Source organism: Drosophila ficusphila, unplaced genomic scaffold, assembly GCF_018152265.1.
Source record: "Drosophila ficusphila isolate 14025-0441.05 unplaced genomic scaffold, ASM1815226v1 contig_412, whole genome shotgun sequence".
Lineage (NCBI taxonomy): Eukaryota > Metazoa > Arthropoda > Insecta > Diptera > Drosophilidae > Drosophila > Drosophila ficusphila.
The window spans coordinates 3,978,007-3,997,105 of NW_025064326.1; the positions used below are offsets into that span (position 1 = coordinate 3,978,007).

The window sequence follows — 19,099 nt, forward strand, 5'->3', positions numbered from 1 at the left end:
CGCCCTCAGTTCTCTGGCCGGCGACTTTGCCCGGAAAATTGGAAAACGCCAGCCGCACACGAACAAACAGGAACCAAGTGGAAAACCCGCAGACACACTTGACATCGTAGTTGCGTTTGACAAGAAAACTGATTTGTCATTGCTGTAATGAGCTCGGGGCCGTGGCTCTTTCGCTCCGCGGATATATATAGAGTATGAAGTATAAAGTATCTCCTGCTCTTACCTCAGCGAGAAAGCAAAAGTAAAGCGCAGATTGCAATAACCATTTGCCATTAAAACAAGTGTGGGAGAAACATTCAGCAGAACTGGATACAAAACTGTGGATACAAAAGAGCGCGATTCGCCGGATCAGTAATGCACTAGAAAAAGTAATTAAAAAAAGTTTATTATAAAGAATAGAGATATTTAAGAATATTTCAGTACCCATGAATAAATTAAAAAAATACTTTATATGGATTTAGCAAACGGAATTTAGTGTCTTAGGGTAAAGTAATGTGACTCTTTTGTAAAAACTAAACCCTCTGAAATTCATTTACCACATGTAACTCAAGTCAGTTGCAGTTTTCTCATTAGCTGCCAAATCCCAGCGTAAACTTCTTACAGAGAGTTGGCAATAAGCGTCTTTGGAACTTTTAGAAACATATGAGCATTTGTGGCAACGTCAAAATGTAAATTTAATTAAGTAAAGGCGAAATCAAACATTTTACATTGAAAATATATGTTAAAAACCATTAAGCCAATAAATCTTTTTATGTGATATATTATGTGTTTAATTAGTAAAATCAACAGTTCAGCACCTAGCCTTTTGTTTATTTGTCTAACTAAACCCCTAATAAAAACGTTTTTATGCTGCAAAATGCAATTTAGAGCGTAATCAAATCGATACAGATATTCCCCGGAGCATGTAATAAAATCTAGTTTAGGCGATAAAAGTTATGTCCATTTTCGCCATGTTAGAGTTGATTAGTTTGTAAATTAGTTTAACGAATGCTTTAGCTGAAATTGGTTTTCAGTTATCGTATTATAACGCGATCTGGAATGGAATTGTTATTGAATTCCCTCACCTCGGGTGGTTACCTGATTACCTGTTAGTGTAACTAACTTTGCCCTCATTCCATCCATGAGATGATGGCAAACGGAATCGAGTTGGTTGGATGATGTTCAACCAGCATGAATCTATATATAGGCACACACACACACACTCAGGCGAGGCAAGGTCAACAGGGTCGCAGTGCATTTAAGGCTCTTTGTGTGTGTGTTTGCGGTAGCTAACTAACTAACTAAAAGTGGAGAAGAGCAAAATGAAGGGGGCTTACACAAATAGAACGAGCGGTTCTAATAAATTCAGCTCATGAATTGCAGCCCACACACAGTAAAAGCGCAGCCCACTCGCAATTACCAAGCACCAAGTGGCAAGTGGCAAGTGGCAAGTACTCCTCCTCTTGTTGCCACTCGGCAACTTTGCCCTGCAAACACACACGCATTAAAATTAAAACCTGCAGCTAAAATCAAACGCAACTTAATTATTTTCACCGAGAATTGACACAGTTCTTGTTTGGAGCAAGTTGTTCCCATTTCACGGAGCAGCACCGCACCGAAAGCAAACTCTCGAAACACGTTCCATATATTGCAATGTGGTCGGGTGACAATAATTCCAGCCACCGCATCCGGTTCTGATCGGCTTGGGTCCCGTTTGGGTCTCGGCTCTCGACTCTCGATTCGATGCGATGCGATTCGCCTCCACCATCATGGCCATGATGAGGCAGCAGACCGGACTACGGCATCTGGATTCTGGTCTGGTTTCTGGTCTCTGGTCTTCTGGTCTTTTGGTCTGGCCCATTCACTGTCGTCTGGCCATGTCAGCAATTAGATTACACCGTGTGTGTTTGCAACTGTCTGGGCGTGCTGGTGTGCGATTGTGCGTGATTTGTGAGGACCAGGGATGGCTACTCAAAGCGGGTTAAGAGTGCGAAAAGTTTTGGCCATAACTGCGCTTTAAAACTACATAAAACAAGAAATAAGTTTTTGCAATATGACCTGATTTTAAGAACAGGAGCTAAAACTAAATAAAAAATACTTAATGTATGTAATAGAATTTATTTTGTTATCAAATGTTTCTAAGTTCATCAAATCAAGCAAAGAGTGTATGAGATTTTGTCCACCTTTATTGTTTTCCCACTTTTTACCTCCTCTGCAGCCCTGTTCAATTTGGCCAACACACAAATACCATTTGCCCGCTGACCGGCTCTTGTTTAGTTAACTGCAACGGTGCTGTATTCTGCTGCTGTTTTTGTTTGGGACCCGTCCGAGTGGTAACTGTCGCGTTCGCAGAGCTGCATCTGGCGCGCATCTGTCGCTGCCACCGTTACACATACGCCGTGTTGCACACACGTCGCTCATACGCCCCCCTGGCCAAACACCCACTCCTGTTTGCACACACGGCAACGTGTTGAATGCAAATGAATTTCTTCGGCGGCGGTTGTCATCATTGTCTCCCGCCTCTCATCTCTTGCCGGGCTTTTTGGCCGTGATTTATGTGGCCAGACGGTTGCGATTGTCGCCGCCTTCTCGTCACGCATGATTTCCACGAATTTTATGCATTGAACCCAGTTCAAAAACAGATTGAAGTTTTGTTTACCCGAAATATGTTCGTAAACAACTGCCATTTTACAGAGGCTTACAGGGGAAACCAAATCCATAAAAGCTTTAGTTTAATGCTTTATTATTGTCAATGTTTTTCTGCTAATAATTTCAATAAACAAACGAATAGAAACCAAAGCCGGAAGTCACTTAATCATCACAAATGTTAATAGGTTATATAAAAATATTTTTATTTATTGATCAATAAATTGAAATGTCAACATCACAGGCCATACATTTTTTCCTGTGTTGATAAATGCTAATTGAAAATACTTGATAAATCGAATATTTATCTTGGAATTAATTCTCAATTTGACATGCTAGAAACCAGAAATGACCCGCCAAGTCTCATCTTTGTCCAGAAACCAATTTAAGCCAATTGGATCGTAAAGTTAAGTGCTTATCAGCTAGATATCTCAGATTTGTTTTCCAATTCCCACTTGCCCGCCACATCAGCAATAATCGAATAACCTTTTTGTGGCATACTGTTTGGCTTTTTGCAAATGCAATTTAAATGGTTTGTAATTAAGAATGGCATTTAGTTGCTGGCCACTTTGAGTTACGACATTCGGTGGCCACTCTGAGTGCTAGGAAAATAATCATAAATATTTAACAAATTACTCCGCACACATCGGACTTTTTAAATTTAATTAAAAATTTAAATGCGCAAAACTGAGTAAACTCTCGACTGACTCCGAACAACACACACATGGTCCAGCAAACAAACTGGCGAAAATATTAAGGGGAAGTAGTGGAACTGGATGTAGATGTGGAAGTGGAAGTGGAAGTGGGCCAGAGCGACGGGAGAATTTAAATAAAGCGTATAAAACACAAGGAGCGTGCACTTTATGACTCCCCCTAGGACCTCGTCCTCCATCCTTGTACGGGTATACGACCATCAAAATGCGCTGCGGAGCGAGCGGCGCTCACAGCGCCAATTACACGGGGCCCAGTCATAAAAATAAAGCGCAAATAAATACACTTAAAGCGAGAGGAAAGCGCCCGACCGCCACGCCCCCATTTCCCACGGAATGGACAAAGTTCGGTGGCAAAAGCCGAAAATGAGGCACTGCCACTGGGTCAGGACATATACTAAATACAGTGGGACAAAATGTGTTGTATAATGATGTCTTTTTAAAGTTGAAATTGGAAAGGGTTACATTAAAAAAATATTTACTAGCTCCAATATTTTTGAATTTTTTATATTCTTCTGATCCCAATATATATAATTTGTATTTATTTTTGCCATTTTATCCACTGTGCTTGCTTTACCGTTTTGCAGCTCGACGCTGGCATAAATCAAGCTATTTAAATGGACATTTCTCGCAATGAAAAGCGAGGTCCGAGTCACTTTGCCGCTGCTCGCTGGTTGTTGTTTGTTGGTCGGATGGTTGGATGGCTGGATGGTTGGATGGTTGGATTCCCGGACGGTTGGTGCGTGGAGTAATTACAATTACACCTGCACCACAGAGGGCGTAAAAGATGGAGCTGGAGTGGTGTGGAAGGGGATGAGGGGAGGTGGAAATAAGGGCCAGAAGTCAGCGCGTGCCACTGCAGTAAATTATAATTACGACGGGTCAAAAGTTGACTTTTATTAAATTTTATTTATAATGGTTAAAATGTCATTAGCCAACTGGAGCCAGGTTAATTGCAAGTCAGTTAATGGAAGGTCATGGCAAAAGCCTATCGTTGTCCCAAAAAAACGAAATCCCATTTGGGTCAGAAAACTATAACCAAAAACAATAAGAATCGCGGTCCAGATTTGTAAGCAATTTGTTTTTTTTCCACTGTCATTGCTTTGATTTGAAATAAATGGTGGCCAAAAAACCAGAGACAAAAACCAGCCAAAAGAGACAGTGACTGACGTTTATCACGACACTGGGCATTGGGGCACGATTTGTCAAAGATCCCAGTCAGAAAACCAAACGAAATTGGCTTTTTATGTGGCAACGTGAACGCCGTCTGACAAAACAAAAACCAGATTCGATTCTGTAAGCCCGATGCGTACACGGGTTAAGGCATTCCGCATTTCCACACACAGAAAACAAAGTGGCCATAAATAATCAATCAGCGGAAGAGTCAACAAAAATATTCACATTTTTCAGGTTGATGATGATGGTGATGTGGCGATGGCAGTTGTTTTTCAGCTCTAGCAGATTAACGAAATCTGATGGCATCTGCAAGCGCATTATTTTTTCATTTAAAACTTAAAACGGAACTAACAGACTGCTATCGGTTTAGTAGTGTAAAAATAACTAATATTTGCTAAATAACATTATTATTAACATTATTGGTCACTTGAGTTACTTGGTTGTATTTAATGTTTATACTTAATTCCTAGTGATTTCATAATTTTACCGTTATGCACGTGTAAGTATAAATAATGTTAAAAGTCAATGTGCCAAATCGTTGACCCAGTCGTAAACCGACAGCAGATGCTAAACTTGTTATTTGCATATGCCTATAGTAATGTGATGGTCAAACATGTTTTTCCTTGAATCCGAGATAACAGACATTCAAAAATTATAAAAAATAAGTCTCTTAAATAGCAATTTATTATTACTAACAAAATATTACTGTATCAGTGTTAAATCTTAAAGTTAAACAATTATAATAAACTTAGAGAGGAAATAGTAATAGTAATAGTAATAAAAGAAAATAGTTTTCATACCCAAACTCTGTTAAATTTTCCCTCGATTGCGCCACAGCATTTTTTCTTTGCGAATAAAAGCAGCAGACAAATTTCAGACTCTCTTAACAATAACAATAAAATGTGTGGAAATAAACAAATACAAACAGGAAAGCAAATCCCCTTAGGGGACTGAAAATGTAGTAGAATTCAGAGCTCGAATGTTGTGAGTTCCACTGATTTTCAGCTGTGACTTGAGCCCGAGCTAAATGTTTCGGAAGCAGCAGTGCAAGTTCCGGATACCCGGATGCATTTTGTGTGCAACACAAACGGCAACGCGAGCATCCAGAAGGATGCGTTGCACATACGCCGTGTGGTACGCAGCTGGCTTGGATGGCAGTTCGCGCTCATCTCATCAGCAGCCAGTGCCTTCGACTGCAATTTGGCTGCATGGCAAGACTGGCAGAGGGAGAGGGATGGCTATAGTTAGAGGGAGAGCGGGAATAGAAGTCGGGGAAGTAGAGTGCACAGTTCACTGCACTTTATATTGCCTCAGGCTTCGTGTTTCTGCTGAGTTTTGTAGCATTAATACCCTGCAAAACCTACTCCCAAAGTCCATATAGAATTCGATCGAGGTGTATTTATTGTTAATTTCATTTATTTGGGAGTAAAAAATAATTATCTGCTAAAAACTTGGCTTTTAGCACAAGGATAAAAGTATCATAAAATTAAATTACAGAACTGAATTGAGTTCCAATAATGGGAACTTTTAGGTCTATCTTCCTAACGGCCGTTGCAAATAGATTTTTTTTCCCAATCGCAAATAATTCAGTCGAAGTCAATGATTTTTCCATTTTTATGAAACAAAAATCAACAGACAATAGGTAACCGAATTAACTTCTTTATTTGTGTTTATTCAAAGATCCTCACTCAAATTGTTCTTTTATATATATAAATATTTACTACTCAAGCTTAAGTTACTAAATTTTTTAGTTGGTACAGAATATAAACACATTCTAACAAATGAGGAGCAGAAATCTCAATAAAATTATTAACCTGTCTTCAGAGCTCGCAAATAACAGTTGACCGTTTTTCATCTAGTGCTCTGGATGCGAGCACAACCGAAAAAGTTCATACTGTCTCGCTCTCGCTCTGAGCAAGAGCCCCTTGCTGTCATAATTTGTGTTTTCTGTTGAGCACTTTTCGTTGAGTTTTTTGCATTTCGGTCTTTCAATGAGCAGTGCGTAAGGAGCAGATCGAGAAACGCTCGCACAATGAGAGTCACCAAAAGACCGATTGACCGAAAAACTCAATGCAAACGGTCTTGGCATTTACACACACACGTTCAATTCACGAAGACGATTAATATATTTCGTCCGCAAAACCGATGTTTAACGATTTGCTTGCCTATACGTGCACTGTATACCAATACATATGCAAAAGACCTTTTGCTTCACTGAAAACGACAAAACGGTCCTGGAGTAACCAGAACAAAACCGAATAGAAAAAATCGGTTTCGGTCTGAGCGCAACCGAACCCATTCACGAACCCATAAATCGGTCGTTCTCTGAGACTTTTCGTAAAGGGTCAGGAGAATACTGTTATTAGCAGACAACGAGAAACGGTCGACTGTTATTTGTGAGCTCTGCCTGTCTTACATTCGATTTTATTGAAAATGCAATTTGCTATACAATAAATGTGATGAAGAAGCCAACACGTTTCTATAGTTTCATTCCGCTTATGCCACATCCCCAACTTACTCTCTTGTGCCACGAAATTGGCTTTTATTACGCATACGCAGCGTTGACTGCACTTGAAAACTTCTTTAGCGTTTCGTGCTTGGGAATATTTATGCGATTCCAGTGCACAGGAAAAGTTGAGAGCGAAGTGGAAAAAGAAAACTGTCAAGATGCAAGACACAAATAAATAAATGCCAAAATACATTTTGCAGCAAGTTGTCAGCAGAAAACCTAAGCAGGAAGGAAATTATGAAACTCAGTCGAAAAACCAACAAAAACAGAAACAGAAAACCTACAGACAGCAGGAAAAACTTTCCTAAAATATAAGCTCCACTGCCTTCCTTTCGTCGTTTCGCTTCTTCTACTTTTTTCGGTGTCCATGAGTGTGCAAATTCCTTTCGCCTTTTGTCTAGCTCAACTCGCATTTTATAATGTGCATATTTTATAACATGTTTATGTGCTTCCCCGAAAACCAAAAAAAAAAAAGAGCAACAGCCACAAAAAATATTTGTGGCAACGACAGCTGTGCAAAAAACATTCAACAAGTCAGGTCGTGAGTGCTAGTTCGGTTTGCCCTTAGGGATTTGTAAGGCTCTCAAAGATAAGTTGAAGGATCAGTGTACATAATTCCGACTAGAAATAGATTTACAAACATTTAAAATATAATATTTAGAATTTAGTTGTTAATATTTACTTCCATCTCTAAAATCCCTTTTACAAAGTCGCCAAAAGAGAATGAAAAATCCAACATAATCACAAAAACAATAACAAACAGCGAGCAAGGGAGCGAAAAAATATGTTTCAACACCCGCTGGAGTGTCAGAAGAAATTTGCATATTTTATTAGCATGACGGATGACAAATTTAGACGGGCTTTGGCTTGCATTTGCCACCGCCTTTCCGACTTCCTGTCTAAGTCATTTGCGGGCGGAAAAAAGATTTTATTAACTAATCTGTCATTTGCTGCGGAGCAAAGGACGAATCGCATTGCCATTGCCACTGCGATTGCGATTGCGATTGCGATTGCGATTGCGACGTAGATTGACGTCACCAGGTCTGCACTTCGGGCTCCAGATCCTTCGAAGGATTCTCGCCCTGTCCTGCCGCACGCAAAGTGCAATTTCCGGCGGAAATGTGAGAAGAATTCCGTAATCTAATTTTAATGATTTCGCTTTCCATCCGCTTCTCGGCGGGCGAGGCCAAGTGGCCGGGATTGGATTTGGCCCCCTTGGTAAATTAAAGAATTAACCCAATTTTCAAATCGTTTTTGTTGCCGTCGCCTTGAAAAATATTCAATTATCCGAATTTTCAATGTCTGGATGTGACAAAATGCCACACAACACAGTTGGGCAAAAGTTTTTCCCGGCTTCCCACCTCCGTTCCCGTCTTCTATACTTAGCCTGTCGTGATGGTAATGACGTCAGTGGCCTGTTTTCCTCTAACTTTGCTCTCAAAGCAAATTAGCCAAAAGGGGGCGGTGGGTGCTCCCAAAGGGCGGGGGCGTGGCAAAGTGCCATTCAAGCCGGCATCTGTGTTAAAAGTTAAAAATTAAGCGAGCAACGCAAGACGTTCGAAGGGCGGATGGCGAAAAGAATGTTTGTAGCAGTCAAAGAAAATGAAAGCTGATTAATGATTAAGCGAGCTAAGGGCGGCTCGGTGGGCGTGGCAAGTGTGTGTGCGCCAACGACTAATTAAACTAATTAAATGTGTGAAACTCACGGCATTATTTGCCAAATTCTCGCCAGATGCGGGCAAATGGGATTCTGTCTCCTCTTCGCAGCATTTGTTTTGGGTTCGGAAGGGATCGTCTTCAATCTGAAATAACTACCAAAGCCTTAAATGTTGCCTCTTAACCAACTTAAATATTTTTTTCATTTGCCTAGTTTCCAAATATTCCCAATAAATTAGCACAATCTGTAGCTCTAACTCGCAGTGACACATTTTCAATTGATTTTATGTCTGATTATTCTCTGGCAGTTGCTTTCAGGATTTCAGCTACACGATGACTTATGCCATCGATAAATTTGCGTATTCAACCCGGAGCTTGATGTAAATTACGAATAAATTCGCAATATGCAAACAACATTTTAGCCATGACGGATCAAAATTCATGCACTGGTCTAAAACAATCGAGACACAGTTTAATCCCCTGGGACTAATTAACAATAATACGTTTGGCTTTTAGCGTGGCGGCTGGATGAAAACATACTGGAATTTGTGAATTTAAATCGAACACCCACACAATGCTTGTCTTTGCGAATTGCAGCTGCCGCTGGCACTAATGAGTTTTACCATATTCACGTATTGTTTGCCTTTGGGTCGGGCCAACTACCTCATTGCATTGCAAATTTCAGCGCTGGAAATTTCGAAAAATGTTTTTTCTCTAATTACAAAATATCATGGTGCAGCCGCAGACAAGGCCAAAACGGCAATTGATGTTGATTAGGGCCTGGCAACTGAGCTGCGGTCCTCGGTTTTTCGTAGCATCCACACGTGTCCTGAACTTTGACCTCACCCCATCCTTCGAGCCCTCAAACTGCAACCCAGTGGCTACGTTTTCAATTGTTTGCCACTGTTCGGTTGCAGCTCTCATTGCTCTAATTTTTTCTCCTTTTTTACTCATTCTTTTTTTGCCCCATTATGCGCTTGATTTGATTTATTCGCTTTGGCAACAAAATGAAAATGTTTTGTATTGGTGGAAGAGTAGTTTGAAGTAGCACGGACATTGGACAATACACTTGTTTTAAGATAGTTACTAAAATGTTATCCTGAAGTTTCATCTTATCTTTTATTTATTGATAAAATTGAGTTAAGAGACTTCTTTTAACAATATACAATTTTTACACCTTGTTAAGCTAAACACATAACTCACATAATAGAAGGGTATCAGAGAAAGTGAAATTGGCTAACCCAAATGGCTGAAAGAGATACAAAAAACTTCAATTTCGATTTGCTGCTTTGTGACGCCATTCACTCGATCAAATTCGCAAAGTGCAATGGGGAGAGCCAATTGAAATGGCGATGTGGCGTCGCTCCTCTCTTTTGCCTTACATATTGGTGTACATCTGGGCCAGCATTTCATCTATTTACAGAGTCTATCAGTGTTTTTCAATCACGGCTTCACCTGGTCTTGGACCAGGACCTTTTCCTTCCACAAAATGCAGCAAAGAAAGAAATACGAAATAGCAAAACAAATAAATAGAAACGAACGATTTTTGTAATAAAGAAATTGAACGAAGGGCGCGCAATATTTCTAATGGACCAAGGCAACAAGAGTCACTTCGATTGGAAAATGTTCAAAGGATATGAGGTGTCAACTGATGAGCTCTCCATCTGTCTCTTTCTTCGGTTGGGCAGTTCTCTCTTTCGCACGTCCCAGTTTGCTCTTCGCTGTCAATGTTGCAAGGTGAAAATTAAAAGACGCCGGGAAAGGTTCTTGGGGAAAATGGATACTCTGGAGATATCTTAAAAGGGCAACAGTATTTGTTGCAGTTCATTTGCGACATTTCCCTTGAATCGAATACTAAGACGCTTTGTTGGGGATCGAGTTGATGGAACAATTTGTTTTTTTATATTTATACAAATTACTTAGGCATTACTTTAAGGGCTTCGTTTAAACTAAAATGTATCTGAACTTTAATAAATTTGTTTATAATCCAAGCAGCTCTTCTTACTCCCAGTAAGTAGAGTACTTCGAAGGTAATTCCACCACAATTGCTTACATTATTTCCTCGTTTATCTTGACCATTTTGTGCCCTGACCCTTAAGGTAAATTACAAACACCTGCGCTTATCACATGGCCATTCGGCTGATCGTGAAACCTTACTTTTATAATCAGCATTAGGCATTCGAAGAACCGAATAAAGAACCCCACAGAGGAGAGGAAAGTATCCCCTCATTTGTAGCAATAAGCAAGACAATAAAACATTACGGCGCCGATAAGAAGCCGGGGGAACGGAACAAAGCGGAACGAAACGGAAGCGGGGGTTCGGGACTTCCCCCAGTTGCGGTTTCCCTTCCGTTCCGCTCTGTCATTCAGCTGCTTAGCGCCCTAATGCGATTATTAAGTGCCAAGTGCGCTGGTGTCGTGTAAAATTCATTATATTAGCTTGCCACACCCCCATTTCCGGTCGCCGCCCCCCCGTCGAGAGTTCGTTGGTCCTGTTCCCATTCCACATTCCTTCTTCTCCGCTTCCCACTTTCCGTTTCCCGCTCTCCCCATTCCCACGTTCCGGCGTTCACTCGCTCATGCATTACGCGTACTCAATATCCTGTTCTTTGCCACTCCGAAGCGAAACGCGGCCGGTGACTGTGGCGCAATAAATTAGGGGCGCAAATAAATCATCCATTTTAATGTGACAGTTCCGACAAACGTAGCCCCAAAACAGCGCTGGATGCTGCTCCCAACTCCCGGTCTCAATTGGTTTGTCCTGCTGGTCCTCCACTTTTAGAGCAGCCAGTTCGAGTTCGGGGTGGGCACGTGATTTGCCTTTTCAAAGTCTTATACATAATATATAATCATAGTTTTATTATGGTCTATATGGTACAATAAACAATAAAGAAAAGTATTTTGATACTCATAATTTGTGTCAACTTATCTATACTTTCTATACTAATATTATAAAGAGGTAAAATTTGTTTGTTTGTTTGTTTGTTTGTTTGTTTGTTTGTTTGTTTGTTTGCAGGGAATAGGCTCCGGAACTACTGGTCCGATTTAAAAAAATCTTTCACCGATAGAAAGCTATATTATCGTATAGTTAAATAGGCTATAATTTATTTTGAAAAAATTAGGGATCCGTAAGAAAATTGCAATATTGTCGCATATAAAGTGAGTTGCTACCTCATCAAACTGACAAACACGCTCCCATAGCATTTTAACTCAATTTTTGTGTTCACTGTGAAATTGTGAAAAAAAAGAATTTTTATTATTTAATTTAAGTTGAACTGTGAAAATTATGTGGATCGTGCATTTGAGGATAAATTCACCACTCTGTCCATAGTCCAAAATGCTTAGAGGACGACGTGCAAACATTGGCCGCAGACATCCAAGCCAGCAGCCAGTATATTCACAAAACTTAAGCGAAGAAAGACAAATGAGCACATGGAGATCATTAGCATCATTCAATCGCTTGGCATTCCAATATGACCCCACTGCGAACTACAGTGATAATGAAAATTTAGATATTGGACCAATGGCGACTATATACCGATATTGCAGTGCTTTCAATTTTAAAAGAGAAACGGCTGGATTGTGCTGCGCAAGTGGAAAAGTCAAACTGGAAAAGTGTTAAATCACCATCTTTCTATACTTCCATATATTTAAAAAAATGTTGCAACATTGACTTTTATGTTGTTAAATTGTGTTGACCAGCGAAGCGGACACAGGACCTCTAGTAGTTTAATAAAAAGGTTTTATTTTTGCCTTAAAAATTTTGATCACGCTCTCATCTCTGTTTTCTCAACTGTAGACTTTCCCCGACTTTATCTCCTCCCCTCGCCATCGATTCGCCTATTTGTGAGCCATATTTTGCGGGCTCATTTTCAGGCGTGCCTTCAGCTTTTCTTTCGACTGGGTTTCCATTGTTTGCACATTGTTTGACTGGCATTTAGCCGCCTCAGCCGCCCCTTTTAGCCTCTGTTGTTGCCACTAAGTACTTGCCTAACTGCGGCACTTAATATTTTTGAATTGCTGCGCGTATGCGAGATACTTTTGTGTTTCTCTCTCTGTGGCGGAGAATGAGAATGAGGCTGGGGTCGTGAGGTCCAGGAAATGCCAACATTATTTGACACTGTGAGAAAATCCGGGGATCGGGCAATTTGTCAGGCAAAATGCGACCAACAGTGCGTATGATTAATAGGCCCTGATTAGGTTTTAGGTGGTGCGGAAAATGAGCAACGGATGTTGGGCAGTTCAAATGAGTAAAAATCCTTTTTTCCTTCCCTGAAATTAAACAAAAATTTATTGCACCACATTTCCTGTACGAATGCAGCGTAATTTTCGGCTTGGGAAAAGGGGGAAATTGCGCACATGTCGCCATACAAAATCCATCCAAATACGGAATACCCGAAAAGCACACACACACACGCACACACAGAGTTTGGGTAATGAACATTTATGAGGCAATTTCCTTGGCTGCGTTCGCACACAAAACAGCCAAAGGGAGGATAACAGCAAGGACTCGGGGACAGTTGACAAACCCACTGGAGGCTCTCCGCCTCCCACTGTCATCTTGGCGAACAACTTTTTCTGCTCCACTTATGCCCAAACTAATTAAGTGCAGGAAAAAGTTGCCATTGCCATCCCGTTTGCAACTGCCGAGCTGCAATGCCTTTCTCGCAGCTGGGAAACTGCGCTTTGTCTGCTCCAATATTACTGAATGCACCGATGGTGGGAGTTATTACTTCTAGCAGAGATGCGACAGGATTCTACAAAAGAGAATAACAAAAAAATACTTAATATTTATTTGGTTTAAAATTATAAGAGCAATATATATCTATATATGTTTATATTTTTTTTTTTGCGTTCGTTTTGTAGAAGAAAGAAAAATTTTGGATTGTAATAGTTCTCATCACCGGAAATTCGTCGCCCAGAAGCTCAGCACGTTTGACAACTTGAAACATTTTTAGACACAACGCATTGGGAGACAGGAAGAAGAAAAGTGGTTGAATCGCCGCATTAAGAACATTCTTCTTATTCTTATCCCATCGTCTCTGGGTTTAGCCTTTATGCATTTCCGCCGCCTGGCCAAATATTTAGCAGCCGCTCCACTTTTGCGCTGATAGCCCATTCGAGCGTCATAATAACGAAGATAAATGTTGCAAAAGTTTGCTCACAACACGCCCCAGGACGAAGGGAAAAGGACCCGTCTCCTTTTTCGCCTGCAGCTGCGATTTCTAGTTGCATTGTGTAGTTGCATACTTTTCGGCTGGAGTCTCTGGCGAATATTTTGCAGAAGACAAAGGGATAGTGCGTAAAACAAAAGTTGAAGCGATTTTTCCAGCCAGAACTTTACGGATGTGGTGCATTGTATGGCATTGGACCAGTGGGAATCCTTTGGCTAAAAGGAGCAAGTTGACGTCAGTTGAATATTTGGGGCTCGAGAGGATATCGTTGTCTTTTAAATGAGCCATGGATGTGGCTAACACAGGCATTGGAACATGAAAAATAAATGGGTTTTGCACTGAGAAAAAATTAAGAATTTGCAACGCTGGTGGTGTATTTTATTGCTAGTTAAGATTAAGCCATAAAAAATTAATTACTGATTGGGATCCTATCATAATCCTTGATTAGCTATGCACCATTTCGACATGACCCTTTAACCCAACTGCTTCGGAAACTTTGTATACAATTTTTGAAGTTTAATGAGAAACTGGAGGAACAACCAGAAGGGCAACTGCAACAACCATCGACGACGACAGCGACGACAGTTTACACTGATGCTCGTTAGTTCTGCGCCAAAAACTTTGCCATTGCCCTCGGGGGGGAATAGTCTCCACTCCGAAGGACTCCCCTGGATTCCCGATTCCGGGCAACTGCAATTCACAAATTTCTGTGTGACCATGGGAAAAGCGAAAAGGACTATCGAGTCTGGGGCAGCAGCTTTGTTGGACTTGTTGTCCTGCCATGTCCATGTCGGAGCCGTTCTCGTTCACTTGATTTATGTCCGATGCGTCTGGCAAATGTTTTGGGACATCCCGATCCACTCCCACAACTTCCGGGGCTGCAGCCCTCGCTTTAATTAAAAAACTAAAATAGATGAGTGGCCGGGTAATTTGTCTAGATAGAAGCTCTCAAAAGCGATTTGATTACTACTCGTAACAAGCTATAAATAATGGCGCAGAAATAAATTAGAGGTTCTTTTCTAAAAAAGGACGAAGTGATTATCGGTTTCAATGGGGAAATGAGCGCTTCGTTTTCATTTTTTACTTGTTAAAGAGAGTTTCATAATAAATCCCAAAAAGATAAATCTATTCTTAGATTTCTCTTCCAAATACCGATAAGGCTTCTTAAATACTTTTCCTAAAATAGGCTAGTCATACATACGAATTAAGGTAATCAAGCAAGTAGATGGCACATTTTTGTGCCACGTTATTGTGGCTCGAGTTTTCATCCACAGATAAAGGGGCATAAAGTAGCTCTATAAAAATAACTCACAGATGCTTTCAATGAGACAGGAACGGGCCGAATGGAGGCACTGCATGCTACACATGCCACACGTGGCACACATTCACTCAGACAGAAGGAACAAAAGGAAGGCCAAAAGGTTAAAGGAAGCAACTGCCTTAAGAAAATAGCTCATACGCAGCGTGTGCCGCATGCCTTAAATGCCACAAGTACTGCTTGAATATGGCAGCAGGACTCGGTTTGCCTTGAAAGAGGTGCAAAGTCAGCGAAAGCCGATCCCACAGTCACGACTTCCTTTGCCATCTGCCATGACTTGGCCACTTTCTGCCTGTAAGCTTGTGTATTTTCCAATTTATGTATTAAACGCTGTTTATCGCCAGCAGGGTAAAAAGTACAGCTCAGGGTGTTCTAATTTCTCTGGGAAAAGATATATGGGAGCCATGTGATGTACCCACCGCTAAATAATTAAAATAAGTTTATAGCTTTTCTGCAAGTCACTTGTGAAAGGACAGAGTCTTGATCAGCTTGCTGAAAATGTGTACAAAAATTATAAGCAGAAATATTGGCAATATTGAGAATAACCATTTTAAACCAAAATTTAATTTGAAAAATATGCAACTTTTAACTGATGCTTACAGGTATTACATCCCTTTCAAATTTCTAACCCTGATGAAGGTACATTTCCTTCAATAACATATTCGAAATCCACCAGCTTCAAATTACCTGCACGATTCATAAAAATATTCAAATGAAAAATGTTGTTGAATATTTTATACGAGTTCCGCGAAAAACATTTAAAGGCCGCAGATCAAAGAAAACACACGAGACAGACGAGGTCCTTAAGCAGGAACCCGCAACGCGAGTCCTGGGCACCTGATTTGAATATGCACACCTGATGTCGGCTACCTGGGCTCCGCTGATTGAGTTTACCTGGTTATCGACAGAGTCTCGAACTTCCTTCAATCGAATTTGCCGGGAACAGGGAGAAGATGGCTGTGATGTCGATGCGGTTTTTCGGCTTCGCGGCACTAAAGGCCAAAATCCATCATCGGCTTCTCGAGTGCAAACGATGTTTGGAGGGGAGCATAGGGCAGGTACATTGTGCATACACTCGACTGTATCTCGACTGGTTGCTGCCGCTCCACTTGCAGCTGGCTGAAACCACAAATTGCAATTAGCGTCAGCATTTCGCCCCATTGACCTCGGCTGGAGCTGCTAACCCGGCATTTGATTGATGATGAGCGCTAATTTGTGAGTTTTTTTTGGGAAAGCGACCTTGCAAGGTTTAGTCGGGATTCGGCAACAACATTTGCATAATGCTTTCCAACGTGGGTTTGTTGATCGATAAGAGGGGAAAGGGAAGCTATCATAGTTAGGTTAGAAGGTATAAAAATTAACTATATTAAATTTCCAATAAATCAACAAAACATATGCAACATTCAATACTTAAATTTAATTTGATTTATTTGTTTTACATTTTTATTGTCGAAAGACGGTTTAAGACTTTCAATTTGTAACAAAGATGTATCAAAGGACTCGCAAAAAGGAAAGTGAGAGTGAAATCTGCGTGAGTGGGTGTAAGGGATCTGAATATCCTGCGTGTGTGTGGGTGCGTGACCGTTTCCGCAGTGGTGTGTGTGTGTTTGGGTGAGTGCAATAAAGCAGCTCGTAAATTTCTCCTGCAGTTGACCCATCTCCCCTCTCTTTCCCTCTATCTCTCTACTGCTCGGCCTCTTTTTTTCTCTTTTACTCCATTGTACACACTTTCTTAGTTACATTTTTTATTCGCGCTGCACAATTTTTTTCGCGCTTCTCGTTATTGTGTTCTTGGTGCTTTTATATGTTTCGGGTGTTCTGCTTCGCATCCTTGGCTATAACGCCAATCCTTTTGTTGGCCCCTCCCCAAACTACGCCCCTTTCGGCCCCTTCCATCCCCTGTCACCCCTTCGCGGCCCAACCCGCATCCTTTTCGAACAATAGCTGTGAAATAATCACTTGGCTGTTTGCACTTTATTAAGTGGACAGCGGCGCGAAAGAGACAGCACGCTCGAGGCGCCTTTATGTGCGAGGGAGATGGCCTTAATAGATTTACTGGCCCAACTTTAAGTCGCGCTTTATTGTCGAGCTTGCGGAACGGAGTAAATTAAAGCGAAACGCGATAGTGTTTTTATTCTTAACCCTTGTTGTCGCAAAAAAACTCAGAGTCGAGAAGTAAAGGAAATAAAATAAAATAAAATTTTAGTTAGCTGTTCCACTACCAGATCTAAAAATGTTTATTGTTTACTACAGATTTAATTTATTTTTTAGCTTCCGCCTTTCATTGAAACCTTGCAGCAAGGTCGAATTGCTTGATGATGGTCACCACAGAGAAGGCCAACTTCACCATCTACAAGAAATCAGTTGATTAATTCAAACTCTACAGTAAATAAATGAGCCACCGACAGATAAATTGGTTTGCAAGCAAATGGGGAACACTCCTCCAGCCAGAAGAACAACGGGCTGTTGTAGGTTGTGAAGAAAGTGCACCATAGTGGACTTATACCGAGGCTCTGCGGACACCCAATTTGATTGAAACACGCAGTCGGAGAGTTCCTGGCAATCATCGAAAATCATGTTGCATACATAACAAAAAGGGAACGTCTCCATGCACACGTCAACCATAAACAGACAAGTGACGAATCCAGTCCAAAGGGTAGAAAAGAACATTAGGTTGATCATCGAGAGGCCCAAGACTACGCCGATCAAAAGGAACTCCACGAAAACGGTGCGCGAAAATACGGAGCCCGAAGCCTTGAAATAGCTAAATGTAAGAGTATATTAAAGTATATAAATTTATACAGTTTGACCTAATAAACTCTTCTGTCTTACTCCAATATCAAACGATGTTGCTTGATGCAATTGGTTAGTTCCACAAAATGCTCATCTTCGGTCATTTCGGACACCGATCGCAGATTCCTTAGCCGTTTTTTGAGAAGGGTTATGTGGCATCGAGCCATCAGCGTGTACATCAAAGGACACACATCCGAGCACTGATCCATTGTCACGCACACCGTCATCATAATGCCCTCCGCGATGCTTGAGAGAAAAAACATATCATCGGAGTCGACCAGAGGATAGTACATCCTCCAGGCGTGGCTTCTTATGGTCAGAAAGTAAAAAAAGTTCAATGCCACGAAGCTTGAGTACAGAATGTGATATATGATGTAACACAAGCTTGCCAATGCCACATAGCGACGCACAGTGATCTTCTCCTCGTCCTGAACACAACTCTCGTCCAGTTGGTCCAGCAATCGCTTCGCCTTCTGCATCTTCTTGTAGCCAAGCATGATGCAAGAGCACTTGATCGAGCTTCCGTACACGTTTACCCCGATCTCAAAGGAACTGAGAAACTCGCCCGCCGAGAAACTCTTGAATCCCCTGACGTACTCAACGGTCATCGCGAACGGCATGTAAATATAAATCAACGCGCACCAAAAAAACTGACCACAGGAAGTACGGCAGCCTCCATCTTTAAAAAGTTAAATAATAATCAATTATTTTGATTGTTTGCTTTCTACTACCTTTTGTCATTCGGTTCTGTCCAGCCCATGAACAACATACAGCGATCCAAGTAGATAAAGGCATCTCGCGATTTAACCTCTTCCTCCAAAGACTTTTCCTTGATGCGGGGAAACAACTTGCTCAACATCTTGTCCTCGGTTGTCTGCTGACTATTAAGCTCGTCCTTTAATAGTCGCCTTTTATATGGAAATCCCTAATGTGGTGGTCCCACATGACTTGACGGATTTGTAAAATTCAGTTTGAAACTGTTTAAAAATTTATTGAGCATTGGTTTTTCACTCGCTTAAATTTTAATTTAACCTTAAAACTTTTTTATCTACACTCAATTTTGATGTACACTTTCCCAGAAAAACAGTTCACTGACGAGAAGTTAACATGTCAAAACCCAAGTAAAATCAAATCGACG

The 19,099-nt window shown here is 40.9% G+C and overlaps 1 protein-coding gene across 1 annotated transcript; it reads right to left on the reverse strand.

Annotated features, from left to right (window-relative positions):
• Window positions 1–17,442: 17,442 nt before the first annotated feature.
• LOC108094147 (odorant receptor 22a-like) lies at window positions 17,443–18,820 on the reverse strand. Its single transcript, XM_017194585.2, is given in 5 exon segments — window positions 17,443–17,518; window positions 17,575–17,932; window positions 18,001–18,587; window positions 18,589–18,640; window positions 18,693–18,820. Coding segments are annotated over 5 exon segments (1,194 nt in total). The 3' UTR covers window positions 17,443–17,449.
• Between the last annotated feature and the right edge of the window lie 279 nt (window positions 18,821–19,099).